The sequence below is a fragment of the Carcharhinus amblyrhynchos genome, chromosome 8 (genome assembly GCF_965287045.1).
Source record: "Carcharhinus amblyrhynchos chromosome 8, sCarAmb.v2.hapA, whole genome shotgun sequence".
NCBI classification, from domain to species: Eukaryota; Metazoa; Chordata; class Chondrichthyes; order Carcharhiniformes; family Carcharhinidae; genus Carcharhinus; species Carcharhinus amblyrhynchos.
The window spans coordinates 10856099-10871538 of record NC_137331.1 but is presented as its reverse complement, the minus strand read 5'-3'; the positions used below and the strand labels follow the sequence as shown (position 1 = coordinate 10871538).

General features: G+C 39.6%; 1 protein-coding gene across 32 annotated transcripts in view; it reads left to right on the top strand.

Annotated features, from left to right (window-relative positions):
- clasp2 (cytoplasmic linker associated protein 2) overlaps positions 1–15440 on the top strand; it is a 358037-nt gene that overhangs the window by 198335 nt on the left and 144262 nt on the right. For 31 of the 32 annotated variants that reach the window (XM_080193660.1, XM_080193667.1, XM_080193651.1 and 28 more), the window contains 2 exons: positions 7227–7397; positions 10576–10683. In XM_080193660.1, coding sequence (XP_080049786.1) covers positions 7227–7397; positions 10576–10683 — 279 coding nt within the window. The remainder of the gene's footprint in view (positions 1–7226; positions 7398–10575; positions 10684–15440) is intronic. The other variant, XM_080193661.1, reaches the window with a different exon arrangement.

Sequence of the window (15440 nt, the reverse complement as noted above, 5' to 3'; positions counted from 1 at the left end):
GGCATATTCGCCTTCATCAGTTGGGGCATTGAGTGTAGGAATTGGAAAATCATGTTACAGCTGTATAAGACTTTGGTTAGGCTGCATTTGGAATATTGTGTAAAATCCTGGTCGTCACACTACCGGAAAGGTGTTGATACATTGGGAATGGTGCAGAAGAGATTTGCCAGGATGATGCCTGGTTTGGAGGATATGGACTATGAAGAAAGGTTGAACAAACTTGGATTGTTTTCATTGGAGTGTCGGAGAATGAAGGAGGACATTAGAAATTTACAAGATTATGACAGGTTTGGATAGAGTGGATAGTCAGTCCTTTTTCCAGAGTTGAAAGGTCAATTATTCAGGGGCATAGATTGAAAGTGAGAGAGGGTAAATTTAAATGAGATGTAAGAGGGAAGTTTTTCTCACAGGGTGGTGAATGCCTGGAATGTACTGCTGGAGGAGGTGGTGGAAGCAGATCCTATAACAACGTTCAAGAGGCATCTGGATAGATACATGAGTAGGCAGGGAATAGAGGGATACGGACCACGTCGAGGCAAGAAAATATTAAACTCGAGGCATCTGTGAATCACAAACTTGGTTGGTCAAAGGAACTTTTCCTGTGCTGTTTACTTTGTTATTAGAATTTTCAACCCTTCATCCATAACTTCTGTTGATTATGCCATTAGTGGCTATCCAATAGTTTTAAAAAACAATGAGGGCTTTGTCTCTACCACCTTCCTCAGGTAATGAGTTCCAGATCTTTAGCATCTTCTAAGTAAAAAGCTTTGTCCCCAACTTTCCTCATTTTTTTGTCATTACTTTAAATCTTTGGTTCATGGTTATTGACCTGTGTGTTAAGGGAGATAGGTCCTTCCTACCTACTTTTTTCTAGACCACTTAGAATGTAATGCTCTTTTCTTTCACCACTTCTGTTTCAAAGAAAGTAATCCCTCTCTACTTATCATTCTGAATAACTGAAATTCTCTACTCTTGGCAACATCCTGATATTTAGCATTAGCACCTTGTTTGTTTGTGGTCATTTTGATATGAAAACTGTCATATGTTATAAGTGTACCACCATACTAAGCTTAGAATCCATGAGCATGAATGTTGGAAAGCCATTTGTGACAAATACCCAAAGGTTTGGAATGTTGTTCAAATTAATGGCTTAGCAGAATTCTGTTCGAATTTGCAATCACTTAATTTTTGCTGCAAAGATTCATGCGAGTTGCATAATTTGAGATTACAATATCACGAACATGTTTTCAAATTGTATTCGGGATACAAATTTTTTGGTTAGCTACCATCTCCATTACGCAACACCATATTTTTTAAACCACAAGTCAATACCTGGATTCTTTGCTTGCTACTTGAGCCGCTGACTACTACTTATAACTATAATTTGAGTCATTTTAAATCTTTTTTTGGAATTTGCTCGTGTGAGTGCGACAGCTTTTAATTTGTGTAGAAAACGCTTTGGAAAACAAAGTTTTATCAGTTGCAGTGGTGGGGAGATGGGTAGGCATTGCAATATTAATGCACTGATCTTGGTTCAAAGCCATAATGCTTGCAGTTTACTGACCATTTCTTCCTCCAGAATATATTTGAAAAACTGTTTCATTTGATTTTCTTTCACATACCTGAATGCTGTGTGAGACTTTAGTTGTGTTGTTCAGTTGGCATGCTTACAGACGACCAGGTGTTACATCCTCAGGCATACAATGATCCACCACTGAAGTGTAAAAACCTGACTTCTCACATACTCATACAGTTTCATATTTTCTTTATGTATCCATGCAAAAGGTACATTTTGCATCATCACGTGCATGAATTTTAGTATTTTGGTATGCAGTTTTAATATGTTGCCTAGATTTTGATCACAGAGAAGCTGGAGGAGAACAATCCTTTAATTTAGTTTGCACTTGTAATACTAGTGTTACTTTATTCTCAGTAACTGCAAGTGCACATGGTCATGACTTGGACAGTTTCCTTTTGGGGACAGTCTGTTACTCTGACATAACCTGAAACTGCAAGAACTGATGAAACTCATTCCAAGTGTGTTTCACACAACTAAGCATGAAGATGTCATGAGGCCAGGATTGTGAACTTGCTGTTTGAGTTGCCAGTCCATTTGTCAGTGCTTGTTAGTTTTGTACCACCATGATCCTAGTGTACTAAATTTTTCAGGCGGAATTCTCCCACTCCACTGGGGCAGATGCAGAGAATCTGGTGGGAACCAAAAAGTCAGGAACCTGCAGGTGTAAAATTACGTCGCACTTCTCCCAATGGCAGGTTAATGGCATCCTGCTGACAGGTTGTGTTAATGATATTTACATTCATTTGCATCTCATGAATGTTATTAAAACAGCTGCCCACTGGTGTTCCATCAAGCTTTCCAATCTTGTGTTACACCAGCAGAAAAACATGTAAAACATGTAAAACCTGATCGCTAAAGAGTGGCGTGCACAAGGCTGCCCTCAGTTCACCAGAGACTTTGAGGTGAGTGCAACAATATCATAGAGCTGTGCTATTCCTGATGCACTGTTCACCACTACCGGCACAAGCCAGTTCTTGCCCTCCATTTCCATGCCAAGCTGCTGTTCACAGACAGCACTGCGCTGCTGGACACATGGATGCTCCTGTGTCACAGCTTCAGCACGATGCCTGGGGCTGGGGAGTAAAATGGTCTCCTTCCCCACTAGTGCCATAAAACAATGCCTATCAGGACAGCACCGTGCTGTGGGACTCATGCAGCCACCACAACAAAGGTCTGAAGTTTGACCAAGGATAGACTGAGAAGAGGTGGGTGGGTCCTCTGAATCCTTTTTGCCTTTGTCAGGCTACCAATGTGGAAGGAGGGTAGAAAAGAGCAAGAGCTCTCAAAGGCAGGCAGAGGGATAAAGTGATTGATGAAAACAATGAATAATGGAAGATGTAGGAAGACCAAGGGGAGAAAGCTGGACCTCGACAAGGCTGCACGAGAGCTCACAAAGGGTGAGGGGGAGATGGTCAAAGGGAAACCACACCATCTGTTGGAAGCGGATGCATGATGACTTCAGATCTGGTGGGTCGAGACCCAAGTTGGGCCTGGGTGCCCTGCAGGTGATAAGGTTGAATGTCGGGTGGTTAAATTGAGGATCAGACTTCTTATTGAGGCTGCTATCCTTTTCCCCTTGGGTTGCTGACATTTTGGTGAAGATGGCTGGCTGGACAGGGTGTTATCAGTATGCTGGACCAATATTTAAATATGGTGTTGGAACCCTCAAACCCATCAATTTAGGATGGGCAGACAAATTAGCTGCTGGACTGCCAGGAGAGTCGAAGGCATCTCGCTTATGCATAATTAATGATCCAAGCGCTGAAACTGGTACTGGAAACTGGAATCCACCGTCTGGCCAGCGGGACAGGCACCGCCTGAACTGCCCACCACTGTACTTACTCTAAAAACATGAGAATTCCGCCTGTATTCTACAAATTCTCATTGCTAAACGTTTCTGCTTTTCAGGCTTTTATTTCTTGTCTTGATCTTTTTAAAAATTTATTTTACTGTTCTGTCTATAAATGGCTATCTGCAAACTTCAGTGTACCTTTACTGGAAATAGGAGAAAAGCTCTTGTTTATCTATTATTTACTTTATTGCAGTAGAATAGTGTTCAGTGATACTTGACTTTGTGTCACGTGCTCATGCCTCTTAATTTCATTTGCATTATGTATGAATCAGATTTTGAGAGTTCTTCAGCATGCTTGTTTGACACAACCTCTCTTTTAACAAAATGACCAAAGCTTTGTTTCCTCAATTTGCCATTTATATGAATCGACTTTGTTCCTTCCCTTGTCACGGATTTCCAACCAATAAACACAAATATTTTTTAAAATGCTAATCGTGCCTTTACACTTGTTCAGGATCACAGTCAGCCAACCCAAATGGTGGTAAGATTCTCTGGATTCTAGTTGTGGTGCCTGTGGTGTGCTAGTCATTTTCATGCATTTTTTGCAGCTAGAAGTGTGTGTGTGTGTGTGTGCGCGTGTGTGTGCATATATATATATAATGTGTTTTTATACATGTTTCCATATAGCAAACATAGAAAATGCTGCAAACCTGATCTGAAAACGAAGTGCATGAAATAAGCAGTCAGTCCATCAGCCCTTTTCAGGTTGTGGGAGGGAATAAAGTATAAAATGTAGTTTTCAGATTTTGCACAGCTGAAAGATGACCAAATTCCTTTCTCAAACTGAATAAAACAAAGAGGGGAGCGTACTATACCATATTGAAAGTAAAAATTAAATATGAAGTGAATGTTTAATAATGTTACACAATAAGAAGTTTTGTGAACCTTCTTACAATAAAGGCCATTGATGCAAGTATTCTATTTTGTTTTACTTCTCCACGTCTTTAGAACATAGAACACTACAGCACAAACAGGCCCTTCGGCCCACGAGTTGTGCCGATCACATCAACACCTACCAACCTACAGACCTATCTATAACCCTCAATCTCATTAAACCCCATATACTCATCCAGAAGTCTTTTAAAAGACCCCAGCGAGTTCGCCTCCACCACCACTGACGGCAGCCGATTCCATTCACTCACCACCCTCTGAGTGAAAAACTTACTCCTAACATCACTTCTGAACCTCCCTCCCCGCACCTTAAATCTGTGTCCTCTCGTAGCAACCATTTCAACCTGGGGAAATAGCCTCTGAGAGTCCACCCTATCTATTCCTCTCAACATTTTGTAAACTTCTATCAGGTCGCTTCTCAACCTTCGTCTTTGTTTCATTTTGAAAACGAAATGGTATAGAAATCCCTGAAAATGGTCGACTGTTTTTCTGTAACTTGGTTCAGGCATATTGATGTGAAATTTTGTTAATCCATTACTTAAAGACCATCTAATTCACTACATTTGAACCCTAATGTTAAGCTAGAAGTTTAAAGTGCATTGTGTTCCATTTATTTTGTGAGTTATACATCTTTTTTTAATTATTTAATTGTTAAGGGTTGCTAATTCTGAAAGTGATGTTTTGGCTGGATTCTCCAATCTTGGACTCATTGCAAGTGAGAATGGAAAATTTGGCATTCCATTCATTCTGTGGCACCAGAAAATACAGTAAGAAGTCTCACAAGACCAGGTTATAGTCCAACAGGTTTATTTGTAGCAAACGCCACTAGCTTTAAGAACTGGCTGTTCTTCGTCAGGTGGGTGGGAGTTCTGATCACAAACAGGGCATATAAAAACTCAATTTATGTGAATAATGATTTACAGCTAATCAAGCCTTAAAGGTACAGACAATGTGAGTGGAGGGAGCATTTAGCATAGGTTAAAAAGATGTGTGCTGTTTCCTGACAGAACAGTTGGTGAGATGTTGTGAATCCAGGCAAGTTGTGGGGGTTACAGATAGTGTGACATGAACCCAAGATCCCAGTTGAGGCCGTCCTCATTTGCGGAACTTGGCTGTCAGTCTCTGCTCAGTGACTCTGCACTGTCATGTGTCAGGAAGGCTGCCTTGGAGAACGCTTACCCGAAGATCAGAGGCTGAATGCCAACAGGAAGAGAACAGTCTTGCCTGGTGATTGTCAGGTGGTGTTCAGTCAGCCGTTGTCGTAGCGTCTGCATGGTCTCCCCAATGTACCATACCTCAGGGCATCCTTTCCTGCAGCGTATCAGGTAGACAATGTTGGCCAAGTTGCAAGAGTATGTACCATGTACCTGGTGGATGGTGTTCTCACGTGAGATGATGGCATCCGTGTCAGCGATCCAGCACGTCTTGCAGAGGTTGCTGTGGCAGGGTTGTGTGGTGCCATGGTCACTGTTTCCTGAAGGCTGGGTAGTTTGCTGTGGACAATGGTCTGTTTGAGGTTGTGCGGTTGTTTGAAGGCAAGAAGTGGGGGTGAGGGGCTGGCTTTGGCGAGATGTTCGTCTTCATCAGTGACATGTTGAAGGCTCCGGGGAAGTACCAGACAACGAAGGGTACTCTGTCCATCGTGTCCCTGTTTGTCTTCTGAGGAGGTCGGTGCAGTGTTTGGCTGTGGCATATTGGAACTGTTGATCGATGAGTCAAGCGTCATATCCTGTTCTTATGAGGGCACCTTTCGGTGCCTGGAGATGTCTGTTACAATCCTCCTCATCTGAGCAGAGCTGTGTATACGGAGGGCTTGTCCACAGCAGATTTTTTTAACGTGTTTAGGGTGCAGGCTGGAGAAGTGAAGCATCATGAGGTTATCCATGGGCTTGTGGTACAGTGAAATGCTGAGATGACCCTCCATGATGGAGATGTGTGTGTCCAGGAATGCAACCGATTCCGGAGAGTCGTCCACGGTGTGTCTGATCGTGGGATGGAACTTGTTGATGTCATCATATAGTTGTTTCAGTGATTGTTCACCAGACTCCAAAGGAAGAAAATGTCATTGATACATCTAGTGTATAGCATTGGTTGAATGTCCTTTGCAGTGAACAAGTCTTGTTCGAACCTGTGGATGAAGATGTTGGCATATTGAGGTGTGAATTTGGTCCCCAGGGCTGTTCTGTGTCTGGATGAAGAACTGGTTGTTCTTCACATCTCCACATCATGGCACCAGAAAATCCCAGCCATGAATGAGGAAAGAGAATTTCAGCTGATGGTTTTTGTTTTCAGCATTCTAAAAATAGCAGATTTTATCTTTGTGGTTTTAATTAAGCAAAATCAGATGCAGTGAACAATTGGGAGATTTTTGTATGCAGTTACAGAAAAAGTTCCATAAATGACTCAAGTAACCAGTTCTTGCTTAACTGGTAGTACTGCAACTGCACATTTGTGGTATTTGCACAACCAGGTTAGCTTCCCTTAAACTGCACATTTTCATTTGTTCTGCTGATAGCTTCAGCCACTTTATATGTATATGGTGGAGTTTAAAAAGACGCAAATCACAACAAAGTATGAGCATTGGATGCATCAACTATATCAACCAATATGTTTTAGTTACCCAAATGCCGAATACCGAGTGCAGGAAATCTGAAATAAAAACAAAAAAGCCGCAAATGCTCAGTCGGTCAGGCAGCATTTGTGGAGAAAGAAACTGAGCGTATGTCTCAGTTCTTGATCTTTCAGAGCTGTTTGACCTGAAATGTTAACTCTGCTTCTCTCTTGACAGATGCTGCCAGCCATACTTGCTGAGTGTATTTCTAACTTTTTCTGTTTTCTTTCAAATTACTTGTCCTTTCCTCATTTGAACAGCTGCTGATTGTTTTCTGCGTATTTTTATTTCAGCTGCCAGTCGCTCTGGTTCTCCTGGAAGAGTATTGAGTAACACTGCACTTTCAACTGTGAGCATTGGAACTCAGCGGGTCATACCTACAGGAGTTCCAGGGCAGAAACGCAGTAAAATACCACGTAGCCAAGGATGCAGCAGAGAAGCAAGCCCCTCTCGATTGAGTTTAGGTAAGAAATTGTATCTCTTGACTGTTGAGATACCCTGCTGTACTCCATTTTTTTTGTCACCTTTTCTTGCTTGCATGCCGTCCCTCAGTGACAGTTTAAAGCATTGACATTATGCTGATAGCACCTGCCCTTTTTTCTCATTTTTCTATTAATTCCAGAAATGCCACTTTGCCTTCCACCTGCCTATCCAAAAATAAAGAACTGCTTCAGTTCAACCTCAGCAAATCACCCTTGACATCATATTGCATTGTTTGTCTAATGCTGGGTTTTTACATCAGTGAAAGAATTTAAATTAATTACAAGTGGGGGAAAAAAAGGAATTGTGGGAAGGAGAATTGTTCTGGTGATCAAATCGGTTCCCAATGCAATCTCACAAGTTAGTGTTGAGTTTGTTTTGAAATCCTGATGAATTGTTGTAGTTAGAGTTTTACAACTTCTTTAACACGTTTAACTGAAACACGTTTAATTATCCTACGTAACAAGAACTAACTATTTACCATATATAACAAATTAGAATGAAATTAAATTTAGTTTTGATGTTAGGACTCGTATTTAAGGATCTGCATTCAAGGATGAGTATCTAATACCAAATCAGTGAGATCTGGGAATACCAAATCTCTTTTGCCGTTCTAATATGTATTTGGATTTGGGATGGCAGAAATAGTCAAATTATCACAATCATTTCCCCACCCCTTTTTTTTAAATCTAGAGGTCAATACTGGACCGTTAGTAGCAATCATAACTATGATTTATCCTGCTTACAGATTTTCCCTTCATTTTTACAGTATTCCTTCACTGTTTCTTTTATTCCTTGGTGGCACTCCATTTTAGTTACCGTGCGCACTTTGACATAGGTAAAGCCACATGCTAAAGTTAAGTTTTGTTCCTTATGCATTGGTAGGAGCCTTGACACAACAGATGGTGATTAGAATTTTTTATTTGTTGAAAAATTGGCTGGAGAGGCTACTCAAGTGTTTTCAGAATTTTAAGTTTCACCAGCCCTGCCAAACTATCACATTTTTAAGATTCAGCAGTCACCTGCTTACTGGATTTCTGCTTCCTTAATTTCAAAGCTTGACTTTCATCTTTTCCTGACCAAAACATTTCATGTCAATTACAAGTGGGATTACATTGCAGTTAACTTCTGGTGAACATAACCTGGTATTAATTACTGAACTGGAGAACATTCTTCTTTATGTTGTTCCTCAGATCAGTAGGATTCTTAAATGTTGAATGTCAGGTATCACAGATTTATTAAGTATACATCATGGCTAATGTGTGAACATGTATATTTAAAAAGAAATTACTTGTAGTAAAACCTTGAGGCTTTGTTGGAAGGACTGAAATGCATCTCAGTTTCCAACATGATGTACAGGTTCATCAAACCTTATATTGTAACCTGTATATCTGATCACTTTTGTACGTTTTTCTGAATTCCCTCTACATAACAACCCACATGTTCCTTTACTATATGATAATACAGAAGTTAAACTGAAACCATATATAAGGTGAATTTTAATAAAGTTATCCCTTTGCCCCTTGCTAATAATTTTAGTTTAAACAAGTTATTTTTCCATAGATGGGTGCAACCCCTTGCCCAACTCCCTTACTTAATTGATAGTTTCACTCTTCTTCCATGTAAGTGCTATGGCACCAAATGAAGAATTTAATTACAGATCTGTTCTGATTCAGTATCAATTTGTACCAATTCCATGTTGCTAATGAGGATGATATACACTCTGGGATGTTTCCCTCACTGTTTTTCTGAAATATATGAATTGAAATGTCTTTTAATTTGACTGAACCAATTGCTGCGTCAGGCTTAGTTGATCAGGTTCATGGTCATTGCATACAAGTTGACTTAAATACTTTATAACTTTATAGGCAAAGGCTGAAGATTAATATTAGTACAATGGAAACAGAAATCATGGGCAAAATAATACTTGCAAATTTCAAGGCCAGCTGATTAATTCTTTACTTACTTTACCACATGTGGGAAGATTTCCGGAAATTGAAACAAGCTTATTGTAATTCATTTGTCCCTAGGCTTGAGATTTCAAAATAATTAATCTCAGAGTAACAACAACTACCCAAAGAATTTTCTTACTGCCATTAATTATGACGAGAATTATTGCAGGAACGATGAGGGTAAAAAGAGCATCTGATAATAATTGTTTTTATTTGTTAAATGTCAACTAGGAAGTAGTCAAAACTGTAAACTGAGTGAAAAGAGAATAACTATTTTTAGGTATGCTTCGAGTCCTATCCTGATTAGGTGATATTCCAACCATGTTCTGATTTTTTTTTGGTATAAAAGAAAGTTGCAGCACTAGCTTTTTTTTTGGAGCCTGATGTCGCTTCATTCTGCATGTTTTGTCACTTTACCAAAGACGTTGGCCTTTTTTCTAAACTGAACATGAACGAATCAAATTCTGTGTTTTAACTTGGTTATGACTTTCAGTTAGTATGAAGTCAGTGAGTTGACCGTTGGTGGTTATCACCCACCTGCTTAAAAATGTAGATCATAAGTATTTTAAAAGATTTTTAAAATACATGGGCAGCATGGTGGCACAGTGGTTCTCACAGCTGCGTCACAGCATCAGGGATCCAGGTTCAATACTGGTCTTGGGTCACTATGTGGAGTCATAGAACCTCTACTGTGCAGAAGTGGGCCATTTGGCCAGTTAAGCCTACACCGACTCTCCTGACCATCTTACCCAGGCCCTTTACCCCACCTTATTCCCACCTTATTCAACACCTGAACTACACATCTTGCAACACTAAGGGCAAATCCACCTAACCTTTGGACTGTGGGAGGAACGCATGCAGACATGGGGAGAACATGCAAACTCCACATTGGGTTTCCTCCCACAATCCAAAGATGTGCAGGTTAGGTGGATTAGCTGTGGTAAATGTGTGGGGTTGTGGGGATAGGATAAGATACACTATCAGAATGTCGGTGCAGACACAATGGACCGAATGGTCTCCTTCAGCAGTATAGTGATTCCAGGATCCAAAATAAACCAAGATTACATCATTTTGCATTCATATTTTCAAATTTTTTAACACCTGAAGCCAAAATTTTGACAGTGGATATTTAATAATTGCCGGAAGAATATTTTAGCATTTTTATTTTAAAATAATTGTGCTGCTCTATACCCATCCTGACCCTTGCTAGTTCGAGGCAGCCGTATCCCTCGACCTAGTGTGAGTCAGGGCTGCAGCAGGGATGCCAGCCGTGAAAGCAGCAGGGACACCAGTCCTGTTCGACCCTTTACTCCACTTGGTAAGTAGGAGTCATCACTTAATGCATGGCTACCCATTCCTTTTCTATTGCCATCCAACTAGTGATTCTTTTTGCTGAACTTCTTTTCCATTTAGTGTCTTCATTAGAGTACCCTCTTTGTATTCACTTCTAGTCATTTAACCTGCAACATTGAGCATCTTATTTATGTCATGGCTATGTGTCAAGTTGGTTTCATTGCATTTGCATCAAGATAGTTTCATTGCATTTGCTGTATGCTTTGGGAAGTTAGTATCTGCTTGTTGAGATGCAAGTTAAATGCCTTCCAGCCAAGAGTTTCTCCATTTCTTGTACATGATATTTTTGTCAGTCAACTGACTGGTTTAGCAGTCATCAAACTGAAAACCTTTTACTATTTTAAAAGTATGACATGCCAGTTTTCAATGTTTTTTGTTATAAAGCAGAAAATAGAGAATTGTATGAAATGAGCAATTAACACTGTTTAATTGCATAAATCTGATCATCAAAGGATCTGTTTTCAGTGGCTTCAAAAATTGGAAAGATTGTGTATTTACAAGAATGGTGCCATTCCTTCCCTATTCATTGAATATCTAAGTAGTGCTTATTGTGCTTTGGAAGATTTTGAACATATTAATTTTGACCACCGATACAAGCAACCCTAAAGTGATTGTTACTGCAGGTATTTGGCACTGGTATTGTTTCATGCAATTGTTTCCTTGAATCGTCAGAATCAATTCCCGATTAGCTTATTTGCAATAGGAAACCTGGACTTTTGTTTGAACAGAATAGCTGAGTTAATTTAAAAAAATGGCTACTTTTTATAAATGAGCACATTTTATTTGACATGGCAAACTACATTAAAAAGTACATTTCAGTGGCCCAGAGTTTATTGTGAACATGTCACTTGTTAGACTTGCTCACATGCTTTGCTTGAATGTTTGTGCTAGAAGTTACAGTTTGAAATGATGTGGCACCCTCTACAGGAGATGTAGAACTGTGTAAACAGAACAGGCAGTATTCTATCTCCTTAACTAATCAGGTTGAAGAATCATTGAGCAACACCAAGTCTGAACCAAGACATGCAAGTTAGAACAATGAATTTAATGTTAGATGAGGCACAAAAAGTAAAATAAATGAAAGAAAATTGAGAGGAAAAAAAGAGACAAAGTAAAAGTTAAAATGTATTGAAATATTTTTTAAATCTGAAAATTAAAAGCTGAAGGAATGATTGTACACTTGGAGAATTTCAGTGCACAGAGATTGTTTGCTAGCAATTAATACTGAAAGGATAAGTCCCAACGTTGTGTGGTGAGTCTAGTCCATAAATAGCATGTTAGTAAGGAACTTCACATAACTCAGTGTATTTGTTGGTGAGTAAAATGGCACAATGCCACTTCTATTATGCTGATGGAGGGTCATTGCATTCTGGACATCAACTTCTGGATTGTTGCATAAATAATGAAGAACATGTTGACCTAATTTTTTCCACGATAAAATCTAGGTTAACCTGTTGTACCTTTTGCAATCATTCTTCTAAAGTTCTATCCTTTCTGTACTGTTTCCTTATCTAAATATTTAGTGTCAGCTGTTTTAATATTGGACCTTTTGGGCTGGAAGGGAATTAACCAGTGTCATTGCATTGTAGCATGGCTTGCGAAACTGAAATTTTGTTGATAATATCTTACAGTACCATTTCCTTATCATTTAAATGTTCAGTGCGACTTTTTTTGATATTGGATCTTTGGAGCTGAAAGGGATTTAACCAATTCATTGCATTGTAGCTTGTTTTGTATATCTAATGTTTTATGAATATTTTGTTAAAGTTTACACTTCATAATTGCTTGAATATTTTATATAATTTTATGAATATATTAGCCTAACAAATTTGATTGAATTTTTGGTGCATGTAACCAAGTATGTGTGGATGAGGGTAGTATGGTTGGTGTAGTTTACATGGAGTTCAGCAAAGTCTTTGACAAAGTCCCACATGGGAGAATTATTAAGAAGATTAATGTACATGGGATACAGGGTGATCTGACAAGGTGTATTCATAATTGGCTTAGCGGTAGAAGACAGAGGGGTAGTGACAGATGGCTGGTTTAGTGCCTGGAGTCATGATGTGGAGATGCTGGCGTTGGACTGGGGTAAACACAGTAATAAGTCTCAACACCAGGTTAAAGTCCAACAGATTTATTTGGTAGCAAACGCCACTAGCTTTTGGGGCTCTGCCCCTTCATCAGGTGAGTGGGGAGTTCTGATCACAAACAGGGCATATAAAGGCACACACTCAGTTTATAGAAGAGTTTTCTGTAAACTGAGCTTGTGCCTTTATATACGATGTTTGTGATCAGAACTCCCTACTCACCTGACGAAGGGGCAGAGCCCCAAAAGCTAGTGGCGTTTGCTACCAAATAAATCTGTTGGACTTTAACCTGGTATTGAGACTTCTTACTGTGTTAGTGACTGGAGGCCAGTGATCAGTGGTGTACCACAGGAATTCACACTGGGCCCCCTATTATTCGTCACTTAGGTAAATTACATAGATGATTATGTGGGGGGTAAGATCAGTAAGTTTGCCAATGATACAAAGATTAGCCGGATGGTTAACAGTGAGATTGAGTGTCTTGGGTTACAGGAAGATATAGATGAGATGGTCAAATGGGTGGATAAGTGGCAGATGAATGTTAACCCTAAAAAGTGTGAGGTGATGTACTTTAGAAGGAGTAATTTGACAAGGTTAGTATACTACAAAAGATCTGACACTGGAAAGTTCTGAAGCACAAAGGGACCTTGGCACGTTGGTCCAAAGATCTCTGAAAGCAGAAAACAAGTAAATAGGGTGGTGAAAAAGACATACAGCACACTTTTGTCAAATCGGGGTATAGATTACAAAAGTAGAACAAAGAAAATTACATCACAGGAACAGGCCCTTCAGCCCTCCAAGCCTTCACCAACCATTCTGCCTGGCTGAATTAAAACCCTCTATCCTTCCGGGGACCATATCCCTTTATCCCCATCCTATTCGTGTATTTGTCCAGACACCCCTTAAAACCCACTATAGTATCTGCTTCCATTACCTCCCCTGGCAGCAAGTTCCAGGCACTCACCACCACCTCCGTGTAAAAAAAATCTCCTTTAAAGCTTGCCACTAAAAGAGGTCATGATGGAATTGTATAGAACTTTGGTGAGGTCACAGCTGAAGTACTGTGTGCAGTTCTGGTTGCCACATTATAGGAAGGAAGTGAACACACTGGAGGTGGTGCAGAGGAGATTTACCATGGTGCTGTCTGGGATGGAACATTTAAATTATGAAGAGGGATTGGAAGGGCTTGGTTGTTTTCGTTGGAGCAGAAAAAACTGAGGAGTGACCTGATTGAGATGCTCAAGATTGAGGGGCAAAGACAGGGTAGATAGGGACAACTGTTCCCATTAGTTGAAGGCTCAGTTACTAGGCAACGCAAGTTAAAAGTGAGGGGTGGGAAATTTGCGGGGGGGGTGGGGGGGGGGCGTGGTTTTGAGGTAAAACGTTTTTACTCATAGGGTGGTGGCAGCCAGAATGCGCTGCCTGGGATGGTGGTGGAGGCGGGATGCCCCACATCCTTTAAGAAGTACCTGGGTGAGTACTTGGCACGCCATAACATTAACAGCTGTGTGCCAAGTGTTAGCAAGGTTGATTAAGTGGGCAGGTCAGGGCATTTTATGCATTGGTGCAGACTCGATAGGCCGAAGCATCTGTTCTGCATTGTCATATTCTGTGATTTGAGCAGCGCAGAGCAGAACTGTTATAGTAACTGGGCTACCTGAAGGTTAGATGGCCTGCAGTCAATTCAGTGGCACAGAAAATCAAACGTGTTTTTTGGTGTCATTGTGGAGATTATAAAAGCTGTAGCAATATAACAAGGTGGCATAATATTCGTACATCAATTCATTGGCTTTGCACAAAACATGACATTTTATTGAGTGAAATTTTAGACTAAGCTTTTTTCAATAACATTTGAAAATGCTGATTGTCAGTTATGAAATTTTGTTTTTGCTGTTCTAATTATACTTGTGAAAACTTATTCACAAATTCAATTCATTTTTATCTGCATGCCCACTTTATAAAACCCACAAATCATTAACCAAATTATTTGCTGATCAGCTAAGATTCATTAAACAGTGGGATAGGGAGGGCTTATTGTTTAATGGTTGGCTTGTCCTCTGCGTTAGCACAGATGATTTTCAAGTTTTTAATGTTACACATGTTTTAGCTTTACATCTATTAAACATCTTTAATTTTAATTGCCTTTAACATTGTTATATCTCAATATTTAATCAGAAAATGAAGTATGGAAAGCATGGGACCAAAAGCAGTTAAAATATTCCTTAGTAGGAATAAGGAAGGTGAACTTTTTGTGTTGTGTCCTACTTTAATAACTGTACGTATTGCTTTGCATACTACCTTAGTCGTTATCTTAGTGTGAATAAATAAGGTGGTGGTCTCATAAAATAGGCTTCATTTTTCAGACTAAAAACACTACCAAATTTATGGAGAACTTATTTTTAATCCTTAAAAATCATTCTTATCATCTTTGAAAAGTGTTTCATCAGGCAAGAACTAAGGGTCTGTCTTTCAATCAACGATAGCTGTCTTAATCACTGATTAAAAGCGTAAACTTAACTTTAGAGGAAAATAGCTTCCTAAATTTCCCTATTGATGGTGTGAATTTATCCTGGTTATTGTTGGTAATGATTTTTAATCTAGAAGAACAAAGAAAACCTCCAATCAACAAGAACAA